At 45.4% G+C, this 26,216-nt stretch overlaps 1 protein-coding gene across 7 annotated transcripts in view; it reads right to left on the reverse strand.

Annotated features, from left to right (window-relative positions):
• Window positions 1–26,216, reverse strand: part of HCN4 (hyperpolarization activated cyclic nucleotide gated potassium channel 4) — a 166,116-nt gene that overhangs the window by 60,375 nt on the left and 79,525 nt on the right. For all 7 annotated transcript variants that reach the window (XM_039493361.1, XM_039493366.1, XM_039493363.1 and 4 more), the window contains one exon: window positions 8,511–8,672. In XM_039493361.1, the coding sequence (XP_039349295.1) occupies window positions 8,511–8,672 (162 nt within the window). The remainder of the gene's footprint in view (window positions 1–8,510; window positions 8,673–26,216) is intronic.

Consider the following 26,216-nt stretch of genomic DNA (forward strand, 5'->3'; position numbering starts at 1 on the left):
ATCTAGTTCTTTTTTAAAACCCTGTTATAGTCCTAGCTTTCACAACCTCCTCAGGCAAGGAGTTCCACAGATTGACTGTGCACTGTGTGAAGAAGAACGTCCTTTTATTTGTTTTAAACCTGCTGCCCATTAATTTCATTTGGAGGCCCCTAGTTCTTATATTATGGGAACACGTAAATAACTTTTCTTTATTCATTTTCTCCACATCACTCATGATTTTATATACCTCTATCATATCCCCCCTTAATCTCCTCTTTTCCAACCTGAAAAGTCCTAGCCTCTTTAATCTCTCCTCATATGGGACCCGTTCCAAACCCCTAATCATTTTAGTTGCCCTTCTCTGAACCTTTTCTAATGCCAGCGTATCTTTTTTTGAGATGAGGAGACCACATCTGTATTCAAGATGTGGGCGTACCATGGATTTATATAAGGGCAATAAGATATTCTCCGTCTTATTCTCTATCCCCTTTTTTAATGATTCCTAACATCCTGTTTGCTTTTTTAACTGCTGCTGCACACTGCATGGACATCTTCAGAGAACTATCCACGATGACTCCAAGATCTCTTTCCTGATGAGCTGTAGCTAAATTAGGCCCCATCATATTATATGTATAGTTGGGGTTATTTTTCCCTATGTGCATTACTTTACATTCATCCACATTAAAGTTTGTTGCCCAATCACTTAATTTTGTGAGATCTTTTTGAAGTTCTTCACAGTCTGCTCAAGATAGTTAAAACCAAAGCAATTTAGTATCATCTGCAAACTTTACCACCTCACTGTTTACCCCTTTCTCCAGATCATTAATGAATAAATTGAATAGAATTGGTCCTAGGACTGACCCTTGGGGAACACCACTAGTTACCCCTCTCTATTCTGAAAATTTACCATTTATTCCTACCCTTTGTTCCCTGTCTTTTAACCAATTCTCAATCCACGAAAAGATCTTCCCTCTTATCCCATGACAACTTAATTTATGGAAGTACCTTTTGTGAGGGACCTTGTCAAAGGCTTTCTGGAAATCTAAATACACTATGTCCACTGGATTCCCCCTTGTCCACAAGTTTGTTGACCCTTCAAAGAACTCTAATAGATTAGTAAGATGTGATTTCCCTTTAGAGAAACCATGTTGACTTTTGCCCAACAATTTATGTTCTTCTACGTGTCTGACAATTTTATTCTTTACTATTGTTTCAACTAATTTTTCCAGTACTGACGTTAGACTTACTAGTCTGTAATTGCTGGGATCACCTCTAGAGCCCTTTTTAAATATTGGCATTACATTAGCTATCTTCCAGTCATTCGGAACAGAAGCTGATTTAAAGGACAGGTTACAAACCATAGTTAATAGTTCCGCAATTTCACATTTGAGTTCTTTCAGAACTCTTGGGTGAATGCCAGCTGGCTTGTTACTGTTAAGTTTATCAATTAATTCCAAAACCTCCTCTAGTGACACTTCAATCTGTGACAATTCCTCAGATTTGTCACCTACAAAGGACGGCTCAGGTTTGGGAATCTCCCTAACATCCTCAGCTGTGAAGACTGAAGCAAAGAATTCATTTAGTTTCTTCACAATGACTTTATTGTTTTTAAATGCTCCTTTTGTATCTTGATTATCCAGGGGTCTCACTGGTTGTTTATCTGGTTTCCTACTTCTGATGTACTTAAAAAACATTTTGTTATTACCTTTTGAGTTTTTGGCTAGCTGTACTTCAAACTCCTTTTTGGCTGTTCTTATTACATTTTACCTCACTAGGTTTTGACTTCCACTTTTTTAAAAAGAAGCCTTTTTATCTCTCACTGCTTCTTTTACATGGTTGTTAAGCCACAGTGGCTCTTTTTTAGTTCTTTTACTCTGTTTTTTTAATTTGGGGTATACATTTAAGTTGGGCCTCTATTATGGTGTCTTTGCAAAGTGTCCATTCAGCTTGCAGGAATTTCACACTAGTCACTGTACCTTTTAATTTCTGTTTAACTAACTTCCTCATTTTTGCATAGCTCCCCTTTCTGAAATAAAATGCCACAGTGTTGGGCTGTTGAGGTGTTCTTCCCATCACAGAAATGTTAAAGGTTATTATATTATGGTCACTATTTCCAAGCCATCCTGTTATAGTTACTTCTTGGGACAGATCCTGTGCTCCACTCAGGACTAAATCGAGAATTGCCTCTCCCCTTGTGGGTTCCCGTACCAGCTGCTCCAAGAAGCAGTCAATTAGAGTATCAAGAAATTTTCTCTCTGCATTTCATCCTGAGGTGACATGTACTGAGTCAATATGGGGATAATTGAAATCCCCCACTATTATTGAGTTCTTTATTTTGATAGCCTCTCTAATCTCCCTTGGCATTTCATTGTCACTATCACTGTCCTGGTCAGGTGGTCGATAATAAATCCCTACTGTTATATTCTTATTAGAGCATGGAATTACTATCCATAGAGATTCTATGGAAAATATGGATTCATTTAAGATTACTTCATTTGATTCTACATTTTCTTTCACATATAGTGCCACCCCCACTCCTGCACAACCTGTTCTATCCTTCCGATATATTTTGTACCCCAGAATGATTGTCCCCCATTGATTGTCCCCACTCCACCAGGTTTCTGTGATACCTATGATATCAATATCCTCCTTTAACATGAGGCTCTCTAGTTCACCCATCTTATTATTTAGACTTCTAGCATTTGTGTACAAGCACTTTAAAAACTTGTCACTGTTTATTTGTCTGCCCTTTTCTGATGTGTCAGATTCCTTTTTACGTGATTGTTTCTCATCTGATCTGGCCCATACTTTATCCTCTTCCATCCTCTCCTCCTGACTAAAACCTTGAGAATCTCTATCAATAGACTCTCCTCTAAGAGAAGTCTCTGTCCGATCCACGTGCTCCTCTGCAGCGATCGGCTTGCCCCCATCTCTTAGTTTAAAAACTGCTCTGCAACCTTTTTATGTTAAGTGCCAGCAGTCTGGATCCACTTTGGTTTAGGTGGAGCCCATCCTTCCTGTATAGGCTCCCGCTATCCCAAAAGTTTCCCCAGTTCCTAATAAATCTAAACCCCTCCTCTCTACACCATCATCTCATTCATGCATTGAGACTCTGAAACTCTGCCTGCCTACCTGGCCCTGTGTGTGGAACTGGGAGCATTTCTGAGAATGCTGCCATAGAGGTCCTGGATTTCAGTCTCTTTCCTAGCAGCCTAAATTTGGCCTCCAGGATGTCTCTCCTACCCTTCCCTATGTCATTGGTACCTACATGTACCAGGACCCCCGGCTCCTCCCCAGACTACACATAAGTCTATCTAGATGCCTCGAGAGATCCGCAACCATCTGCCTTCTTGATCATCTGTGGCTGTCACTGCAATGACAGAGGCAAGAGGCAGGCACTACACAGAGGGGAGACAATGTCCTGTTTCACCCCAGCTGGGCAGTGCTCAGGAAATGTCTCCATTGGCTTTGTCATTCTGGCTTCTCTACAGCATCTCTCAGCCTGAAGGATCCCACAGTGCTCTATCAGCGGTACATCTATGAGACTCACTTATTTCCATCATGGAAATGCAGCTGCTTTTGGGGTTGAACGCAACAGCTGTTAAACACTGAAGTGCAACTTGATTCCACAGTTTAAGACAGGAAGTGAAGGATGCTCTATCAAGCTGAAACTGAAGTGGGAATTTTGGAGGACAGATTTCTATCAGCCCTGTTGGAATTCGGCTAAAATACCCAGGCTAACATGCCCTCCAGCACCTGGCTCCACCCTGGGAAGAAGCCTGTTCCACACCAGACCCTGAGTAACTTTTCAGATCTTATGGTGGTTACAGCTCAAACTGCCAGGGCTGTAGGCGAGCAAGGAGCAGCTGGCACTGGGCAGGGCTGCGTGCCAGTGACAGCAAACAAGAGCTGCAGAAACTGGAGCTTCATCTCAGTGCCTCAGGACATCAATCTACCCACTGAGTGCTTCAGGCACCTACAAAACCTTTCCAAACACTTGTGGTTGCAATCTCTGGGATGCCCATTGGTTTATGGGCCTCTTCACGCTGTTAATTTAGGCCTGGTCTAGGCCCAGGGTTTTTTACCAGCACAAATATGTCTCTTGACCTGTGCCAGGCAGGGCGTCAGACTAGATGATGACAGTAGTCTCTTCTGCCTTAACAGCTACGAATCCGTTATACTGGTGATATTTTTGTAACTGAACTAGTAATGCTGATACAAACCCCAGTGTGGACACAGCTATAAGGGGATAAAAGTGCCTCATACTGGTGTAGCTTATTCTCCTTCCTGTAGGGTAATAGCTATAGCAGAATAACTGTGGCCACATGAGAGGGAGTGTTCCAGGGTAGTTAAAGTTGCAGAACTTGTGTGTGTTAAGCCCTTACACTGTATTAAGGAAACAGCCCTGTCCTCATTAAACAAATTTTCAACCAAGCAGAACCAAGTTGCAGAACCAAGTTACAGAACAGCGTGTGAACCCAGTTGAGCGGGGATCCATTTGAACATTCGTCTGGCACTGACCTAGTTTAGTGCATTCCCTGATTCAGGGAGCATTTGCATGGGTGAACTCACAGGTTTTTTAAATGATCTGCCAAACCGGTTTGACTTTAGCCCTAATGTAGATAGCGCTGCACAGGTCTGGGCATCCTCAGTATCCCATACTCCGTCGCTTCTTCTCAGAATGCTTTGTGGCGATTCTTGTAACTCCTCAAAGGAAGCATTGGGTCCATGGGCAGTATGTGAATACCTCCTTTGAGGAGAATAGACTCCCCATGCCTGCCTCTTCTGCCTGAGGTCACACCTTGCCCTTCCTCTCCCTTCCACCTCCCTCCAAAGCCCTGAGGCCCACCGCAGCCAGAGGAGCCCTGGCCAAACTGTCCCAACCCCTGGGCCGTTGGCCAGCCCCCAACCACCGGCCTGACCAGCCCGAAGCTAACCCCTGGCCCGAGTTGCCCTGGGTCCCCCCTGGCCATAGCCAGCCGGCTGAACCTCAGCTCTAGGCTACCAGCCCAAGCTAAGCTCCCACCGGCTTTGGGGATATGGGGAGTTGGGGCAGGGCCTCGAGCACTTTGGAGAAGGCACCGTGGTAACTGATGCAATGGCTTATGAGACATTCCTGGCAGGGCAGCCAATTGTGAGCAATTGAGCCAATCTATTACAGCAGAAATTAGGAATGAGACACCTGGACAGCCAGCCCACAGCTAGCAAACACTTGGGGCTCACACAGGGATAGAGCTGAGTCATGCGGTCATCCCAAACTTGTCTCACTTCAACTTCACAGCACCAGGGGTCTGATTTCCCCTGCCCAGGGCATCACTCCCATATGTTAGGCCTAGAGCAGAAGAAAGGCAACGTGACAGGAGCATCAGCAATCATTGCCAGAGTCAAGGAGTTTTCACAAGGCTGTTTGTACCAAAGGTGATGTGTGTTTCACTTTTCACCTAATCCCAAATCCCACTTAGCTTTTCCTTCACCCTCCACAGCTCCTTCATCTTCTGAGCCTGCAAATAGTCCTTTCCTTCTGTCACACTGATCTCTTGAAAATATTAATAGCCTGTGATCATGGCCTGCCCTTACCTAATCTTTTTTTAAGATGATAATTTCAGCTCCATTCCTCACTTTCTCTCGTGCTCCAATCCTTTGCTCATCTTTGTAGTGGGTGAGACAATTGGGAGGCAGTGTGTCCTAGTGGATAGAGCACTGGACAGGGACTCAGAAGACGGGTTACTTTCTTGGCTCTGCCACTGGCCTAGTGGGTGACACTGGGTAAGTCACGTCACTTCCCTGTGCCACAGTTTCCCCATTTTTTTTAAAAAGGCAGGGGAGATAAGAATATCAACATCCTTTGAGAGAGACTGTGGTGACCAAAGTGCCACATGGGTACAAACTGGCATGGTTTGTACATCCTTAGCTGTACTGAACCCCAGGATAGCACTGTGAGCCCAGATTTATCACCTGGGGGTCTCAGACTCCCCTAAGTCTGTCTATCTAAGGTACTTATCTGGCCCCCATTGCCATAGTCTCTGAGCACCTCATAATTTTTAATGGCTTTCTCCTCTCAACACGCCAGGCTGGCAGGGCTGTCACACCCATTGCACAGGTGGGAAACTGAGGCATAGAGAGACTAAGTGACTTGCCAAGGCCACACAGAGTCTGTGGCAAGGCAGGGACTTGAACCTCAATCTCCCAAATTCCAAGCTAGTGCCCTGACCCCTGGTCCATCCAGCCTCTTCATTCCTCCCTATCCATACTGTTTATTGCCTTTTCCTAGGTGTACGGCTTGGCATGTGTCAGTCTGGATTGTCCCCTCCTCGCCTGCGGTACCACTTGCTCCAACTCCTCCAGATGACGTTTCATTTTAGCTGAATTTGCACTGTAAATCTGGCACACCAGTCTGGCATGGGAGCCTGGCTGTTCAAGAACGCAGCGATGGGATGCAAAGCTTTGGGAGTTTGGCTCAGGAGAGAACCATCTGAAAGTCCTTCCAGGCTGATCAGCGTGTTTGCAGCTTCCACCCAGTTCCTAGTGGACAGGTATCCACGTTACAAAACCCACCACAGAACTGGTACTAATTGACTGGGGTAAGTACTGACCAGGCAGAGAGATTCCACTCCCCCTTCAGCTGCTGCTCAGGCTAGTACCTCCCCTGGATGGTTGAGGCACACCAGCAGAAATGCAGAGGCAGCATGATCTAGTGATCTAGTGGCCAGGGCACTGGACTGGGAGCCAGGATGCCTGGGTTCTATTTTTGGCTCTACCAATGTCCTGCTGGGTGACCGTAGGCACATCACTGCACATTCTGGTCTGTCTAGCCATAGGCTCTTCAGGCCAGGGGCCGTCTCTCACTCTGTCTCTGTCCAACACCCAGCAGAACGGGCCTTGATCTTTAGTCACCACAATGGAAATAGAGAGGGGGCAGCATGGGGGACAATTGTGCTGTACCTGTCCTGCAGATCAATAGAGCAGTCAGTCTGGCACCATTCACCAGTGGGGAGAAATAAACAAACCAGCCTCCCCACAGGTGGTTCTCTGTGGCTTCTAACTCAGCCTGAGATGGGCCACCCACCCTGGCCCTTCATAGCTCTGCATAGGGCAGGCATGAGATGTTGGCTGAGCCTTTTTAATTTCAAGTTTCTTTCTACTTCAGTGCCTGATTTTGAAGAAGAAATTGGCTGCGGGATCCGAAGGTTAAGAGCTGAAATAAGAGGCAATTTTTTAAGGTATGTCAGTTTTGCTGCTTAATCATCTGGACGTTGTCCCTTTGAATAAGGGATCCTGAATTCTTGGGGAAATGTTGAAAGGCATCATGAGCTCATCAGGCACTTACCATATGTTCCATGTCTCATCATAAACATTGCAGCCACCAGCAGAGCGCCGGCTATTGCTCCTGCTGTGGGAGTTGCAATACTGCCTGGCACAGTTTATTTTCAGGATGCTTTATAGTCTGTACAAAACCCTCATATGGCAGGGAGGTGAGCAGTGCGATCACACCATCTTATACACAGAGAAACTGAGGCAAGGGAGGATGAATGACTTGCTCAAGGCCACAGCGGGGATTGGTGTCAGGAATTAGGAGTCTGTGGTTCAAACCCAGGCCTGCCTTTATGGGCAGGCACTGGGCACGCTACTGCCCCAGCTCTGCCCCACAGATGCACAAGGGCCTGCTCCCAGCATGGAGAAGGGTTTGTGTAATTTTTTTGAACCCTCCTCCTTGCTGTCTCATGCCAGCAGGGGGAGCTGGGCTCCTGCCTTCTCCTGTGTGCATCCAGAGCAGATTCCACTTAGGTTCTGCCATTGCTGCTTTCCAGGCCAGTCAGCTCTGCTTGTTTCACCACAGAGGGCTCTGCAAGGCACATTCCACCTCCCTCCAGCTTCTCCCACCTCCAGGTGATGCTAGAGAGAGGAGGAAGATACTGGAGTGGGGGAGACAATGGAGGGCTGCTGGATAGCTGGGGGGTGCTTAGGGTTGCCAACTGTCTAATTGCACAAACCGAAACACCCTTGCCCCACCCCTTCCCCAAGGCCCTGCCCCTGCTCACTCCATCCCCCCTCCTTCTGTTGCTTACTGTCCCCCACCCTCATTAATTTTCACTGGGCTGGGGCAGCTCATGATGCCTTTCAACATTTCCCCAAGAATTCAGTGCTCCTGCCCTGAGCTCCAAATCCACAGCTCCTGTTGGCCAGGAATCATTGCCAATGGGAGCCCTGCACCTAGGAGCCATGGGGACCTGCTGGCTGTTTCTGGGAGCCACATGGAGCCAGGGCAGGCAGAGAGCCTGCCTTAGCCCCGCTGTGCTGCTGACTGGACTTCTGGCCTGTTAAAATCTCCTGGAGTGCTTTCAATAGCAACCAGGAGATTGAGGCTGATTCTGGGAGAGTCCCAGCCAATCAGGGAAGGTTGGCAACCCTAGTGGATGCTGTATTGCTGAGCGGGGGAGGGGTTGTGGAATAGGGAGCTGTGTGTTGGGGAGATGCTTCATTATTGGGGGCTTGTGGAGGGCTCTGGGGTGTCAGAAAGAGCAGGCACTTACCACCATACGGTTGAGGGACACCCAGCAGTCTTCAGGGAAGTCCTGCAGCATGGGCACCAGGAACTGAAGGCAGCCATCCCAGTGACACAACAGCAGCATCATTCCAATCAGGTTCACGATCCGCACCACCGCGCTCGCCAGGTCATAGGTCATGTGGAATATCTGCAGGGGCCAGGATGGAGACGATTCACACCCAGCGCATCAGCCAACCAATACAACCAGCAGACAGAGAGCTCCAAGCCACGGAACCACGACAAAACAAAGGCAGCCCAAGACAAGGTTGGGTCAATTCTCCACGGGCAGATCAGTGGTTAAATACAAAACATTAGAGCAAGTCAGAAAACAGGTTAAAAAAAACCACCAAATATACCCACCCCCTCCCATTTTTCATCCAAATTTCACATGGATTTAAAATTTTCAGTCTGCTTTACAAAATAAATCACATAGCTTCTCTTCAGCATTTCACTGGCGTGTTACGTCTCTCCAGGGAGCAGTTCGCCTTTGCTATCCCCCCAGTTTTGAAAATAGATTGTAAGTCCCACAGGGCAGGGGCTCTCTCTGTGTTTGTACACTGGAGGCATGTGCCAGCATTCTCTCACATGCAGCAGCCTTAAACCAGCTAGAGCTCTCCAGTGAAAAATTCAGCAGAACTTGTCTCCTATCCAGCTGTCCCCTCTGCCCTTGGCCTTACATGGAGGAGGGCAGGCTGGTGGAGAGGAGGGGGCACGGCCTAGTTGGGCTACACAGAGTTGGGCTACCATCTTCTGCTGGTATGCAGAGTGTTACTCTTCACAGGGCCATTTAGAACCAGAGGGCTCAGCAGCCCTGAATCAGGGAGTTGTAGTTGGTTCTCTGCAGCCACCATTCTCCATTACAAGGAGGGGCAACGTATTTTCCCCCATTGTACTAATCATAAGCAGAATATATTCAGAAATCCACGTATCATGTGATCAAGGCAGGGTGCAGACAGACATATGCCCCATAGAGTACAGCCCAGTGAGGACACTTTGCTTTATTTGCTAGGGAGAACTGGCATTCTGAAAACACTGGAGTTTGTCTCGCTAGGGACATCCAACCTAGATGGAGCTACTATAAGGTGGGTGCAAAACTGGTTGGAAAACCATTCCCAGAGAGTAGTTATCAGTGGCTCATGGTGGAAGGATGTAACAAGTGGGGTCCCACAGGGATCAGTTCTGGGTCTGGTTCTGTTCAATATCTTCATCAATGGTTTAGATCAGAGGTGGGAAAACTACGGCCCACAGGACCTTCCTGCCTGGCCCTGAGCTCCCAGGTGGGGAGGCTAGTCCCCAGCCCCTCCCCTAGTATCCCCCCTCCCCCACAGCCACGCTGCACCACCAGTGCTCTGGGCGGCATGGCTGACTCTGGCCGGGCCCCGCGGCTGCGAGCTCCTGCCGCTCCGAGTGGCATGGTAAAGGGACAGGGAGTGGGGGGGGGTTGGATAAGGGGCAGGCAGCTAGGGAGCAGGGGGCAGTTGGATGGAGCGGAGGTTGGGGGGGCAGGCAGGGGACAAGGAGTGGGGGGGGGAGATTGGATGGGTTGGGAGTTCTGAGGGGGGGCAGTCAGGGGGCAGGGGCCAGGCTGTTTGGGGAGGCACAGCCTTCCCTACCCAGCCCTCCATACAGTTTTGCAAGCCCAATGTGGCCATCGGGCCAAAAAGTTTGCCACCCCTGGTTTAGATAATGGTATAGAGAGTACACGTATAAAATTTGTGGCTGATACCAAGCTGGGAGGAGTTGCAAGTGCTTTGGAGGACAGGAATAAAATTCAAAATGATCTGGACAAACTGGAGGAATGGTCTGAAGTAAATAGGATGAAATTCAATAAGGACAAATGCAAAGTACTCCATTTAGGAAGGAACAATCAATCAGTTGCACACATACAAAATGGGAAATGACTGCCTAGGAAGGAGTACTCTGGCAAGGGAACTGGAGGTCATAGTGGATCACAAGCTAAAAATGAGTCAACAGTGTAACGCTGTTACAAAAAAAGCGAACATCATTCTGGGATGCATTAGCAGGAGTATTGTAAGCCAAACACGAGAAGTAGTTCTTCCGCTCTACTCTGCGCTGATTAGGCCTCAATTGGAGTATTGTGTCCAGTTCTGGGTGCCACATTTCAGGAAAGATGTGGACAAATTGGAGAAAGTACAAAGAAGAGTGACAAAAATTGATTAAAGGTTTAGAAAACATGACCTATGAGGGAAAATTGAAAAAATTGGGTTTGTTTAGTCTGGAAAAGAGAAGACTGAGAGGGGACATAACAGTTTTCAAGTACATAAAAGGTTGTTACAAGGAGGAGGAAGAAAAATTGTTTTTCTTAACCTCTGAGGATAGGACAAGAAGCAATGGGCTTAAATTGCAGCAAGGGAGGTTTAGGTTGGACATTGGGAAAAACTCCTGAACTGTCAGGGTGGTTAAGCTCTGGAATAAATTGCCAAGGGAGGTTGTGGAATCTCCATCATTGGAGATTTTTAAGAGAGATTAGACAAACACCTGTCAGGAATGGTGTAGATAATACTTAGTCCTGCCATGAGGCAGGGGACTGGACTAGATGACCTCTTGAGGTCCCTTCCAGTCCTATGATTCTTTATTAATGGCCTGCTCTGTCGCAATAGCTGAACCCCTCTGCTGTGGATCACTGTGGGCGGAGAGGTGTACACACTCCTGCACAAGTGTAACTGGGGGAGGTTCCCTCTGTAAAGGAAGGCCTGTAAGTTACACGTGGCACATAGCACACAGAGCATCCCAAGGTTCCCTGCACCTTTAATACAGACGTGCAGCTCAGGAAGACTACAAATCCCAGCATGCCACAATCCAATTGAACAAAAAGCCTGTTTGGATCAAGATGGAGCAGTTTGTGTTGGACCCTGTAGTCCCCATGGGATGCATGTTCACATTACAATAAATCTGTTGCATTTGAGGTGCCTGGCAAGTTGTTAGGGTTGCTAACTTTCTAATCACAAAAAAACAAACACCCCTTCCCCGCCCCATCTCTTCCCTTGCTATTCCAGTGCTCAGTCCCCCACTCCTCACACCTCTGCCAACACACCTGACTCCTGACCAAAACGCACCTCAGTCCTCACCCATGTGGTCCCTTCTAACTCTATGGTTCTATGAATCTGTGATTTGTACCCCTGCTATTCCAGTACTGGGCTCCCCTCACAGCTCTGCTGATGCCACCTCCACTCCCCCACAGAGCTCTGCCAAAGGGGTCTCTATCCTGAGGTGCAGCACCCCTTGCTATTACACTGTTGGGATTTTCCTGGGGAAAAGGCTACCATACAATCCTATTGAACATTAGACCTCTGGTACCACCTAACCCAGCTTTCTCACATGGCACTTGGCCAAGCTGGGTTGAGAAATTGATGCAACCCCTCATGTAAGATGGAGAAGTAATTTTCAGTTAATTAACAGGAACCACTAACTATAATAATTAATAATGTAGAGCTAGTCGTACTCTGTACTCTGAAAACATTTAGCACTAGAGCAACACTGTCCACTCACACTGCTCTGTTACTTCATTAGGCTAAGTGACGGGTTTGTATGAAGAAAGAACCAACTCAAACCATCATCATCAAATTTAAGCTGACCGTGGAACTCAGAAGACCCAGGTTCAATTCCCCGTTCCATGACAGATTTCCTTGGGAAAATTCCTTAGGCCTAGATCCTCAGAGGTGTTTAGGCACTTAACTCCCATTGGTTTCAATCCTTGGAGGATCCGGGCCTTAGTCTTCCTATGCCTCAGTTCCCCATCTGTACAATCGGGCAATAGCTCGGCCCTACTTTACAGCACTGTTGTGAGGATAAATTAAAGGTGCTCAGATACTGCAGCGATGTGGCCAGGTAAGTAGGGAAGTAGAAAGGCAGACACAGTTTGGTTAACTGTTTCTAAACCCCATTGTTTACCCAGCTTCCTCTGCTTACAGGGTGCAGCAGAAAACAGAGCCAAAATAGCATGAGAGGCCACCAAACAGCATTTCCAAGCAAGATGGACCCAGAATCCTGAGTGAAAGGAAATCCAGCTCTGTTTGGCTGGCTCAGCAGGTTAGTATGACAGCTGAGCAAATCCTTCAGAAAGAATCATTTGACTGGTTTCATCTCTTCTTCTGTCGCAGAAACGATCACCTCGAGTCCAGAGTATTCAAATGACAACCGAGGGCTATGCTGGTGCTTGGGGCAATGATCTGTGAAAGGGGCCACAAGTGGATATTTGTCAATGGAATGTTTTAGTGAGTTAATGACATTTCCTCTCCTATGTATCTGCACTCTCACATTTCATCAGAGTTCTAGCAATAATTCCATCCCTAGGAGCCCTGCCCATAGGGACAGTGTCTGGAACTGCCTTTTTTCTTGAACATAGAAAGATAGAAAATCAAAAGCCTGGGGAAATGGACGTCTCAGGGGATTTGTAAAGGGATACAAAGCTTTTCACCCCCTCGCTGGGGATTTGGCCCTATTCCAGCTAGAGATGCAAAGCTTTCACCATCTGATGTGTGTTCAGCAGCCTGTGTGAACTGAGTTGGGAGTCTCAGCCTAGTTCTTAGTGGACAGGTGTCCCCATGACAAGCCGCTGCCTTTGCTCTTGGCATGAACTGACCCCCTTGGCTGGCAGTCCCAGGAAAGGGGGCCAAAAGTTGAATGGGCCATATAGAGTGAATTGCCATCCCCAGGGCTTTTGCCACTATCTGGACAGACAGCCCCAGTCTCCAGGGCAGTCAGTTCAGTACCTTTCCTCCGTTGAAATAAATTCACTTTCAAACATTAAGAAAAAATGAGGAACCTGCACTCTGAGGAGCAGAGACGTAGCCACAGGGGGGTGTGGTGGATGCCCTTCGTCTGAGCAGATAGCCCTGCTGTAATTTTGCCCCATGTCATGGGGAATATGGGTTCCAAACACTCACCAGAGAGCTCCTAAGCTGGTCTCTCACCTAGCACTGTGTCTTGCTGCCCTGCAGCACCCCCCATCCCACCCCGCTTGTGCATGAGAGATGGGGAAGGAGTGTCCGAAAGTACATTGCACGGGGACGTGAGCTGTGATTGGTACTTGTCTGGCTTTTGTCATTATGGCAGGGAAGCCTGGAGTGCTAATTACCAGTCCTGTGCTGGGTGCTATTGGAGCTCCCTAGCTCCCTTGGAGTTGGTCACACACTCGGTCTTTCATCTGCTTGCCATTTGAGTGATTGGGGTTTGGCAAAGGCGGTGGTGGCCTGTACTCAACCGCTGAACCTCTGTTTCAGGAAAGAGCCAAGTGGAAGGTGGTGACACTGGCTGACAGCGCTGAGGGCTTCACCTCAGAAACCAGGCTGATTGTCCACAAATGGCTGTGACTTGTGAATCCCTGTTATGAAGTCTGCTCTACACCCCCAGTCCAGGGAATGATAAAGCTTCCTGGCAGGCCAGCAGCAGGAGGGACTGTGACCACCACAGCCAGACTGAACCCTTTCCCAGTAAAGCAGCCTCTAGTTGTGCCTTAGAACCCCCTCTGCATCTAATGGTGTATCCACCAGGCTCCTAGTGCTACACGTTTGAAATCCTGACAGCACTGACCAGCTCTGTAGAATACATCTCCACTGGCTCCACACCCCTGTAGGATTCTGCTGGGCTGGGTGAAGCCTCAGATGGCCACTAAAGTCAGAGGGCAAAGTAGACTTGAAGGTGACTTAATGTGGCCTAGATCCCCTGGCTGTGGGATCTAGGCCGTAGCTCCATCATACTGTTTTAACTAAAGTGTAGTTTTTTATGTCGGTGTATATCTGAGTGTGGATACTCCAACTGATGTATCAATTGTCAGTAGAATTTTTGATAAAGTATCTATAATTTCAGTTCCTTGAGAATAGTGTTGGCTAAGTAGTTTAAGTGTCCAACATTAATTTATGGTACAAATCCAAAAATATCCCTTTAGAAGAAAACACTTAAGGGAACAGAAATCAAGACAACAAAAATAATTTAAAAAACCACCTTATGGGACAGAGTTACGGTTGTGCTGTGATTAAATGTGCATTTGATTATTTCTGAAAATAGCATGTTTGTCGATTACGTGGAGAATGTGAGATTTAGGACACTTAACTATTCGTTCCTTTATTTGGGTTTTGCAAATGAAGCGTTAGGAAAATTTTGTGATTTTTTTTTTCACATAGCAAACTTGGGGGGGAGGGATAGCACAGTGGTTTGAGCATTGGCCTGCTAAACCCAGAGTTGTGAGTTCAATCCTTGAGGGGGGGCATTTGGGGATTGGTCCTGCTTTGAGCAGGGGGTTGGACTAGATGATCTCTTGAGGTCCCTTCCAACCCTAATAATCTATGATTCTATGAACTTAGCTTTGTTTAGAAAACTAGCTTTTTGTTTCTGGATATATGAGTTGAGTGAATGAGGAAAAAAGTTTTCCATAGAGTATTGGCTTGAATTTAAAATTCACTGGACCACTTGTCTGTTGCCCTGCACCTTGCATAGTCATTTAGACTAATGCAGAGTGAATGTAAAATGCTACCACTTTGATCTGATAGCATTTTACTCTTCCTTTGCACTGGTGTAAATGACTATACAAGGATGCAGGACAAAAGACAATCAGACCCAATATGCTTTGCTCATGCTCAATCCACTTTTGGAGTAATAGAGTTTTACACACACAACACCTAAATACTCATTCATAGTGTATTTTAACTTACATGTGCCAGAATTTGCACCAAAATTTAAATTCAAAATGATCTGGACAAACTGGAGAAATGGTCTGAAGTAAATAGGATGAAATTCAATAAGGACAAATGCAAAGTACTCCACTTAGGAAGGAACAATCAATGAGTTGCCCACATAAAAAATGAGAAATGACTGCCTAGGAAGGAGTACTGCGGAAAGGGATCTGGGGGTCAGAGTGGACCATAAGCTAAATATGAGTCAACAGTGTAACACATGATAGTTTTCAAGTACATGTTACAAGGAGGAGGGAGAAAAATTGTTCTTAACCTCTGAGATTATGACAAGAAGCAATGGGCTTAAATTGCAGCAAGGGAGGTTTAGGGTTGGACATTAGGAAAAAACTTCCTAACTGTCAGGGTGGTTAAGCACTGGAATAAATTGCCTAGGGAGGTTGTGGAATCTCCATCATTGGAGATTTTTAAGAGCCAGTTAGACACCTGTCAGGGATGGTCTAGATAATACTTATTCCTGCCATGAGTGCAGGGGACTGGACTAGATGACCTCTTGAGGTCCCTTCCAGTCCTATGATTCTATGAAAATTGGTGCATTTTACATGGTATCAGACATAGCAGGTGGACAAGGTTCCCTAAGAGCCTCATCAGATCTCTAGTACTGATATAATTAAACAGACCACAAATGTCCAAGCAGTTATTCGGTGTGATTAGTACAAGACAAATTTACCTTTAAACTCCCCCCACCCCCATAGCCCAGTTCTTTTAGGAATGATGCCATAGGCAAGTCCTGTATGACACAGAAAGGGAAAAAAATATTTTTAAAGAAGCTGATGAAAGATGCTCCCTCTCTCCTTAAACTGCTTCTTCTCTCCAAGAGATTCAAAGCATCAGTAGCTTTGCTGAGCCTTCTGCCTGATTACAAAAATAATGATCATCCAATCAGGAAACAATAACGATGCCATCTGGCCAATCACAGCTAGCTAATAGTTAATTTTTGTTCATATGTATTAAGTGTTGAATACTGGCAGTAAATTGGTTGTGATCAAACTACAGATAGAAATAAAACAGAGGAAAAAGTTAATAGGAACATAAGAACGGCCATACTGGGTCAGACCAAAGGTCCATCTAGCCCAGTATCCTGTCTTCCGACAGTGGCCAATGCCAGGTAACCCAGATGGAATGAACAGAACAGGTAATCATCAAGTGATCCATGCCCTGTTGCCCATTCCCAGCTTCTGGTAAACAGAGGCTAAGGACACCATCCCTCCCCATCCTGGCTAATAACCATTGATGGACCTGTCCTCCATAAATTTCTCTCTCTCTTTTTGAACCCTGTTATAGTCTTGGCCTTCACAACATCCTCTGGCAAGGAGTTCCACAGGTTGACTGTGCGTTGTGTGAAAAAAATACTTCATTTTGTTTGTTTTAAACCTGCAGCCTATTAATTGTATTTGGTGATCCCCTAGTTCTTGTGCTAGGAGAAGGAGTAAATAACACTTCCTTATTTACTTTTTCCACATCAGTCATAATTTTATAGACCTCAATCATATTCCCCCCCATAGACATCTCTTTTCCATGTTGAAAAGTCCCAGTCTTATTAATTTCTCCTCATAGGGAAGCCGTTCCATACCCCTAATAATTTGTATTGCCCTTCTCTGAACCTTTTCCAATTCCAATATATCTTTTTTGAGATGGGCTGACCCAGGGGCGGCTCTAGACACCAGCGCGCCAAGCAGGCGCTTGGGGCGGCCGTTTCCCGGGGGGTGGCATTTGGCTCCGGTGGAACTCCCGCCGGCATGCCTGCGGCAGGTCCACCGGAGCCTGGGACGAGCGGACCTGCCGCAGGCATGACTGCGGCGGGTCCCATCTTCCCGCGGCTCCGGTTGAGCTCCCGCAGGCATGACTGCGGCAGGTCCGCTCGTCCCGGGCTCCGGTGGACCTGCCGCAGGCATGCTGGCGGGAGCTCAACCGGAGCCGCGGGAAGAGGGGACCCGCCGCGGGACCGGGGAAGGGTGGCGCAGCGCTCCGCGCTGCTTGGGGCAGCCCGATTTCTAGAGCCGCCCCTGGGCTGACCACATCTACACACAGTATTCAAGGTGAGGGCATACAATGGATTTATATAGAGGCAATGTGTTATTTTCTGTCTTATTATCTATCCCTTTCTTAATGATTCCCAATACTCTGTTTGCTTTTTTGACTCCCGTTGCACATTGAGTGGATGATTTCAGAGAACTATCCACAATGACTCAAAGATCTTTTTCTTGAGTGGTAACAGCTAATTTAGATCCCATCATTTTATATGTATAGCTGGGATTATGTTTTCAATGTGCATTACTTTGCATTTATCAAGATTAAATTTCATCTGCCATTTTGTTGCCTAGTCACCCAGTTTTGTGAGATCCTTTTGTAGCTCTTTTGCAGTCTTCCTGGGACTTAATAAAAATTTCTCAAGATAGTTATCTGCAAGTTTTGCCACCTCACTGTTTACCCTTTTTCAAGATCATTTATGAATATGTTGAATAGTACTGGTCCCAGTACAGACCCCTGGGGGACACCACTATTTACCTCTCTCCATTCTGAAAACTGACCATTTATTCTTACCCTTTGTTTCCTATCTTTTAACCAGTTACCAATCCAGGAGAGGATCTTTCCTCTTATCCCATGACAGCTTACTTTGCTTAAGAGCCTTTGGTGAAGGACCTTGTCAAAGGCTTTCTGAAAATCTTAGTACACTATATCTACTGGATCCCCCTTGTCTACATGCTTGTTGACAGCCCCTCCAAAGAATTCCAGTAGATTGGGAAGAGACAACATGGTTTTTGTAAAGGGAAATCATGCCTCACCAAACAAATTATGTTCATCTATGTGTCTGACAATTTTATTCTTTTTAGTTTCAACCAGTTTGCCTGGTACTGAAATCAGGCTTACCAGTCTGAAACTGCCGGGATCACCTCTGGAGCCCTTTTTAAAAATTGGTGTCACATTAGCTATCCTCCAGTCATTTGGTACAGAAGCTGATTTAAACGATAGGTTACAGACTACAGTTAGTAGTTCTGCAATTTCACATTTGAGTTCCTTCAGAACTCTTGGGTGAATACCATCTGGTCCTGGTGACTTATTATTGTTTAGTTTATCAATTTATCAGGTAAATTAATCTACCCAAGAACATTCCAGAAGCAGGGAAAGAGGCTAAATCTCCAAGTAAACCATTCACCAGGAATTATTTGCTTGGCTCTAACGTATACACCTGAATCACTCCCCCACTTCTGGGGAGGAACGCAAGAGGCAGGCTTTCACACAGGCTTCCTACTGATAGAGGAGCAGCAGACTATCCTGTGTCACCAACATTACATCTGATAGCAGCCTCGATTCCTCTTAGAGGTCTTCCATCCAAACACTGATTAAGCTTGATCCTGCTTAGCTTGCAAGATCTGACTAGAAAGGACCACGGGCTATGTCTATACTGCAGCTGGAGGTGCAATTGAGCAAGTGTAGACACACCTGAGCTAGTTTGATCTAGTTCATGGGACTATCAATAGCAGTGAAGCCACAGCAGCACAGACCAGCAACCTGATTAAGAATCCAGGGTCCCAGACAAGCTTACACAACCTATGCTGCCACGGCTTCACTACGGTTGGTATTTGCATTAGCTAGATTAATGCTAGCTTGGGTACATCTACTCATGCTGCAATCACACCTCTGAGTACAATGTCTAAGCTGTTATTGCCCCAAACCAATGTTCAAGGTAATGCAACTGCTCAGGGATCATTATTTTTCTCACTTAGAGCTTGTTGTTACATGAGGACAGAGCCTGCTGTTGCCTGCAAAGAAAACATCTTCCTTCCTCTTCCCCAAACTTAACAAACATCCCACACAACACTAACAATGACATGCCCTGACTGCTTGTTGACAAGAGGATGTGCCAGTGGAAGAGGGGGAAGATCAAACAAGCACCTCCCCAGGCTTGGAGATTTTATGAGGTGGCTTTCCCTGAAGGAAGATAAATACTCTCCAGGAATATACAATACTTTATGGACATCAAAACACTGACAAGTAACAAGTACACCTAAGCCACCCACAGCCAAACTCCTTGGCCAGCTAACTCATACTATGGTGATGGACAAGGCATAAGAACCAGGGTGACTACGATAGATTGCAAAATAATTCACCCTTCAGTGCACTGAAAAACCAGCACACACACTATCCAAAACTCTAATACATTTTATTTTAGCAGCACCATACAAAAGCTCTCAGTTGCTTTTTCTGCACTTCTTATCCCGCCACTGTGCTGACCACCAAATATCCATCAACCTCTCTCATTTACATCCCGCTATGATTGCTCATTTCCCCCCAGTGAGGTTTCAATTCAAGCTGTGCAAAACCAGGCACATTTTACCCCAAAACGTGCATCATTTTGGCCAATTACCAACCCTCAAGATTGCACAAAATGGCCATTTTTGCCACTAACACACACAAGTTCTGAATTTCAAAGGCACCTGTTACTCACAACGGACCCGTTTTCATTGATCAGAGGCTAATTTGAAGTGGAAAAATGTGCAAAAAGGAGTGAAGGGGCTTATTTTCAAGGCTATAACAGTGTGAAGAATTATGTTGCACGTGGAGGGATTATGCTTTGCACAGTGAATGTTCTGTAACACTGTCAGCCAGCATAATTTAACTGTATGGCAGCAAGAGAGATTTACACTAACCTCTAGAGGGAGTTTAATTCTTCATAGACAGCTGGCTTCCAGCAGGACTGATCAGGCTAATGGAGCTTCTTCTCCAGTCATGAGGTAGGAGTGGGTGGGCAGGAGACAGGACAAAAGCCACCAGAAAACCCAACTTAAAATAAAAAACATTTTTTTCCTCTTCTCCTGCAGAGACTCGTGTCTGTTGCAAAATGTTTACAGCAGGAGTAGGTGAAGTAGCAGGACTAATTAGCACCAAAAAAGCTAGTGCAAATGGCAGATGTTTATAGATAGATATATAAAACTCCAAAGATCCTGCTTGCGCCATGTGTTTGTGCCTCTTAGAGTTCAGGTTGTCATGGCAACTGCCTCCCTTCCCATGCAACCATTCAGACTAGATTTTAATCGTCATAATTTTAAGAACTTTTCTTACCACGACAAACACGACACAGACAACTCCAGTGACTGGCTTGCTCTTTAATTGTCTTTTCTAAATACCTCTAGGAAAAAGGTTCCAGAGTGTATCCTGCTCCCACCGAACTCAAATGTGAGACTCCAGGGAGGAGGCAATGGTTGAAATCTCAGAGAAAGTGTCTGATAAAAGCAACAATAAGGTTGGTGCTAATTTTTTTAGATGTACCATTTCCAAAATTGATTTAGACACCTAGATGCCCAAACATTTTGTTGACTTTCAATGAGGATTTGGCTCTGAAGTGCCTGGGGGGGGGGTCACACTTTTAAAGGTATTTAGGCACCTAAAGATGGAGATGAGACCTAGTGGGACTCTCAAATGTGTCTAAACAGGTTAGGTGCCTAACTCCCATTAGCTGCATCTTCAGGTGCCTAAATCTCTTTAAAAATCTGACCCTAAGACATTTTTGAAAATGGGAATTAGCCACTTTTGGAAATTTTACTCTGAGTCTAGAAAACGAACACAAAAAGAATCAAAAGTGAGGAATGTCAATCACTTGCAATTAAAAATGAGCACATCCGCTCAGCACTGTGTGAAAAGCCTTACTAAAGTCTAGATTTATCACATCTACTGCTTCCCTCCACCCACTATATCAGTACACCTGCCAAAGAAGGAAATTAGATTGGTTTGGCATGATTTATGATTGACAAATTTGGGCACCCAACTCCCACTGAAGTGGAAATTGGCCCCTAACCCTCATAAGCCACTCTGAAAATCTAGCCTTAGGTTTTGCTAAAACACTAGTTACAAAACTCAACATATAAATTGGAATGTTTTGGTGGCATTTTAAATTCCAAGAGGCTGGTTTTTTGTTTGGTTGTTTGTTTTTGTTTGGGGGGGGGGTGTTGTTTAAACTAGAAATGGGTCCAAGTCTGAACAAAACAAAATTCTGGGGTGTTTGCACCTCAGATGTCGATCTGAATTTTGCACCATGGCTCTATCTTGCACTTAAACCATTCCATGCAGTGCTGGAAACCCAAGCACAACAGCTGCTGCTGGTGCAGGAGAATCAGGAAGTGAAACTGACCAGTTTATCTTCTTTGTGGCCAAACTAAGTGCAAGAATTAAACTAACAGCAGAAAGGTGAAAATGAAGGAAATGGACAATTTTTTTTTCAGTTTTAATATTCTACGAGGAGAATAATTAGTACAGAAGGACATTTTGAGTAGAATTTTAAAATATGATTTTCATTTAATCAGTGTCCCTCTATTAAAACAGTTCCAAACTTAGCAAGGAATAGATGACTGAATGACGCATGTTTCTCATCACTTATATGAGGCCTCAGGCAAGTCATAATGTCTCTGCACCTCATCTGTAAAATGGGAGTAATAATACTTTCCTCTCAGCAGTGTTGCAAGGGTTAATGAATATTTATACTCTGTGTGGACTAAGAAAAGTGCTATGTAAATGCCAAGTTCTGTTATTCTATATCATTCCTCTTACAGCAACATAAGATGAATTGGTTGAAACGATCATTAAAAACAGAATTATAAAACACTTTCAATAGGTGACTGATCATGGTCTGAAAAGGACTCACTAGCATAACTTTGGCAAAGAAAACACTATGCCTCTCTAACCTATTAGAATGCTTTGAGCAGATCACGGACACAGGAGAACCAGATGACATCATTAACGTGACATTTCAGAAAGCCTTTGACAAAGTCTATCCCAAGGCTTGGGAAGCTTGGTCACCCTGGGATGAGAGGTAAAGTTCTGTCATGGATTAGCAAGTGGCCAACAGACAGCAAAGAGGAGAAATGAGTGGTCAGTTTTCACCATCAGCAAAGATTAACAGCTCCAAGATTCTGTACCACGACCAGTGTTTAATATATTTATCTGTGAAATGGAAAAGGGGTTGAGCAGCAAGATGAGAATGTTTGTAGATGACATAAAATTATTTAGATTAGTCAAGACTGGTGAAAAGCGTGCATAAACTTCAGAGGGGCTTCACAGGGGTTCTGAACAAAGCCTATTGAAATAAATGGAATGATCCCATTGATTTCAATGGGCTTTTCATTGGACACAAAGCTAGTTAAATTGGCAACACAATGTTAGTAAAACTCAAGGTTGGTAAATGCAAAGTAATGCACATAGGAAGGAATCATTTGAGCTATCCATACACATTACTGGCTTCTAAGTTAACAACACAGGTAAAAGGAACTGGGCATTGCTGTGGAGAGTGCATTGAAAACCTCTGCTCATTGTGGTCAAAAAAAGCAAACAAAAGGTTAAGGTGGGAAAGTGTTGTGCCATGACATGTCAGTGATCAGTCCCCTTATCCTGGAACACCACAGCCTAGCCACTCTGCTTCCAAATCAATATAATAGACATAGGTTTCGAGGTAGGAGATGAAAATGATTAGTTCAGGAAAGACTTTTGCAGGGGGAGTGTAAAATTATGGGGATGTTTTGTCCGGAGAGGAGGTGACCCAGGGGGCATGACAGTGGTATACAAAACAACAACTAGCACAGAGAAGGAAGGTGAAGCATTCTGATTTACCCTATCTTATAATACAAGAGCAAAGGAACATTGAATGACATTGAAGGATGCCAAATTTAAAAACTGATCAGAGAGGACACTATTTTTCCCACATAATGCACATTTAACCTGTGGTACTCAATGCCACTCAGGTATCACTGATGTTAAGAGCTTGGCAAGATTTAAAAAAAAAAATGAGTGGGTAACAAGGACATCCACAGTTATATTAGAAAGTGGGTTTTTTTAATGCCCTTCCCTTCTCAGGGAAGAAGTCAACCTGTAACTGATGGGACTTAGGAAGAAACTTCCCCTGTGGGCACTTTGTTACACCTTCCTTCTAAAGCATTGCTACTGGACACTGGATGCTGGACAAGATGAACCATGGGTCTGATCAGTAATGGCCATTCCTATGCTCCTAATTACACCAGGGAAAGAGCATAATCCTGATATCTAATTGCTGACAGCTCCGTATCTAAACAGAAATCCCAAATTGGATCATCAAAGCAACAAAATCAGATCCATAGAAGACACCCTTCAAATAAAAACTAAAACCAAAAACTCAAAGTCCAGATCAGGCTCCAAACAGCCACAACTCTTTCTCTCTCTTTCCATCACACTTTAATTTGCCATCCTTAGGTAAAGATTCAGTATAGACTTAAAACAATCTGTGAATGTCACATACCAGGGGATTAATACAGCTAGTGGGGTCCAATATAACTCAGTGCTAGACTCAGAGGTCCTGTGCAAGAGCTGTGAACTAGAGAATTAAATAACTCATGCATTATATTCTTGATCAATGAGTGTTTATCACATTTTCCATTTAAATAAGCAAGTGAAGAACATGCACGTTAATCCTGCATTAATCTCTATGCAAATGTCGAGAGAGAGCGTATGGAAGGGATGTGACCTAAAATAACACAATCCCAAAGGTGAAATGCCCATGCACCTGTTCATCCCCAAACACCCATATTTGCATTTGCAAATCCGCATTTCCCCACAGAGATCAGAGCACTGCGTTCCTTCCTGCATGGAATTAAGCAGGCTTAGGAGGGTTTAAGTGCATCCTTTTCTGGTACTTCACTCCCTATAAGAACTTGCTCCAAAGTCCTCATTATTACCGCCCTTTTTAGGAAATCCCTTAACAAATGACAATTCCCCTGAAGCTGACGTTTACCCTGTGCCTCAAGGGGCAGATTCTGTATTGTACTTCTTAGAGGCACAACACAAATGGCATAGATCACCCTAAGCCACCTTTGCACTGCCTGGATTCTAGGTTGCTGTATGGGTCGTACTGGTGTCAGTTAGAGTAGCCCAGGGGCTGCTCTAACATATGACAGACTCCTCATGGCGGTGTTTGGATGGCATAACAACCCAGAATCCTCATAGTGCACAACAGGCTCCCCCCTAGAGCAGTGCACAGGGACAAGGGCAGGAGCCACAATCAGCCTTGCTGGCTTTATTATTGTTTTAATTAGATTTGTTTTCACACTGACCCTTTGTCAATTTCAGCTATTAATTTTGAAAATTTTGTCAGATTTCCTGTCAGCGGAAATGCCTGCAGTTAGTTTGTTTTTAAACACAACAGATGCCATAAATTCCAATTTGCAACATCCGTCCGCAGATGCTGTTATTGTGTTACAGTCAATTACATTATGTATTAGTTTAATATATTGCGGCTTATAGCACAAAATCACCCTGCCTGGACAGGTCACATTCTACAGGGAGATGGAGTGCTTCCCTTTAACTCAATCCTCCAGTTAATTAGATTAAAACCTCAGGAACCAAATGCAACTTCCACCCTTCATTTTTTATGCCATTACTGACTGAAGTGCCCTCAAAAGGGTATTGAACTGACAGCCCTGGAGACTTAAATCCTCAGATTAACCATGAAACAGGTGCAGAGCAGACCAGGTAACAAAAGCTGTTCTGGATTCAAACTGTGACTTGGGCCTCACTGTGTAACAGGCCAGATGAGAACAATGACACCTCCCCGCCCCTCCAATGCGCAGCATGGAGCACTAGAGTGCATGGAAGGTCCCTAAGGGCACTTTATGCTGAGAGCTGGGGCAGTTGTAGGCACTGAGTGGGAGCAAGGCTCCAGCCCCCTGCACTCCTGCTCCGCTGTTCCCAACAATGCAGGGGCAGGCAAAAAGCAAGGGAACATGACTTGAAGTGCCAAAAGTAAAACAGGCCCTTTCTCTCTCTATCCAAGCCATCACCACCACAGTTTGTGAGTACCCTGCAGTCTGTAATGTCTTAACTCTCACAGCATCCCTGGGGGGCAGCCCAGGGCTCTTACCCCATCAGAGAGATTGCCTAGGATCACACAGGAAGATTGTGGAGAAGCAGAGAACTGAACCCATGTCTGCCAAGTCCCAAGCTAGTGCTCTAACTACTGGACTGTCCTTCCTCTCTGCATGCTCAGAGTCAGAGCTCTGGCTAGTGACTAATGACCCAATCTGCAGCGAGCTCAGCAGCTGTGACTCTTATTGCAGCCCCTGGCCCACATGAGAGCTCAGCATTTCTGAAAGTCAGGCCATTAAATAAACCTTATTGCAGGTTATTCCAGTTACTTCAAGCAGTGCTGTCTCTGCAGGACTGAGTGAGCTGGATTTCCTTTCTTCCTTCTTTTTCATCATCAGGAATGTTACTGAATTCCAGTCGCTGCTGAGCAAGCAAATCTACTAAAGACAACAGGATGTAGCTGAAGGCCTGATTTGCCCTGAAGAACTTTGATTAACAGCTGACAATGTGCAAAGAGGAAAAAAACCCAGCTTGACTCTCAGATCCCCTGCTGTCTGCAAGGCTGGTACTTTATAGAATCATAGAATATCAGGGTTGGAAGGGACACCTCAGGAGGTTCTCTAGTCCAAACCCCTGCTCAAAGCAGGACCAATTCCCAACTAAATCATCCCAGCCAGGGCTTTGTCAAGCCTGGCCTTAAAAACATCTAAGGAAGGAGATTCCACCACCTCCCTAGGTAACACATTCCAGTGCTTCACCACCCTCCTAGTAAAAAAGTTTTTCCTAATATCCAACCTAAACCTCCCACCCTGCAACTTGAGACCATTACTCCTTGTTCTGTCATCTTCTACCACTGAGAACAGTCTAGATCCATCCTCTTTGGAACCCCCTTTCAGGTAGTTGAAACCAGCTATCAAATCCCCCCTCATTCTTCTCTTCTGCAGACTAAACAATCCCAGTTCCCTCAGCCTCTCCTCATAAGTCATGGGCCCCAGCCCCCTAATCATTTTTGTTGCCCTCCGCTGGACTCTCTCCAATTTTTCCACATCCATCTTGTAGTGTGGAGCCCAAAACTGGACACAATACTCCAGATGAGGCCTCACCAATGTCGAATAGAGGGGAATGATCACATCCCTCAATCTGCTGGCAATGCCTCG

This window comes from Mauremys reevesii, linkage group 10 (genome assembly GCF_016161935.1).
Source record: "Mauremys reevesii isolate NIE-2019 linkage group 10, ASM1616193v1, whole genome shotgun sequence".
Classification (NCBI taxonomy): Eukaryota; Metazoa; Chordata; order Testudines; family Geoemydidae; genus Mauremys; species Mauremys reevesii.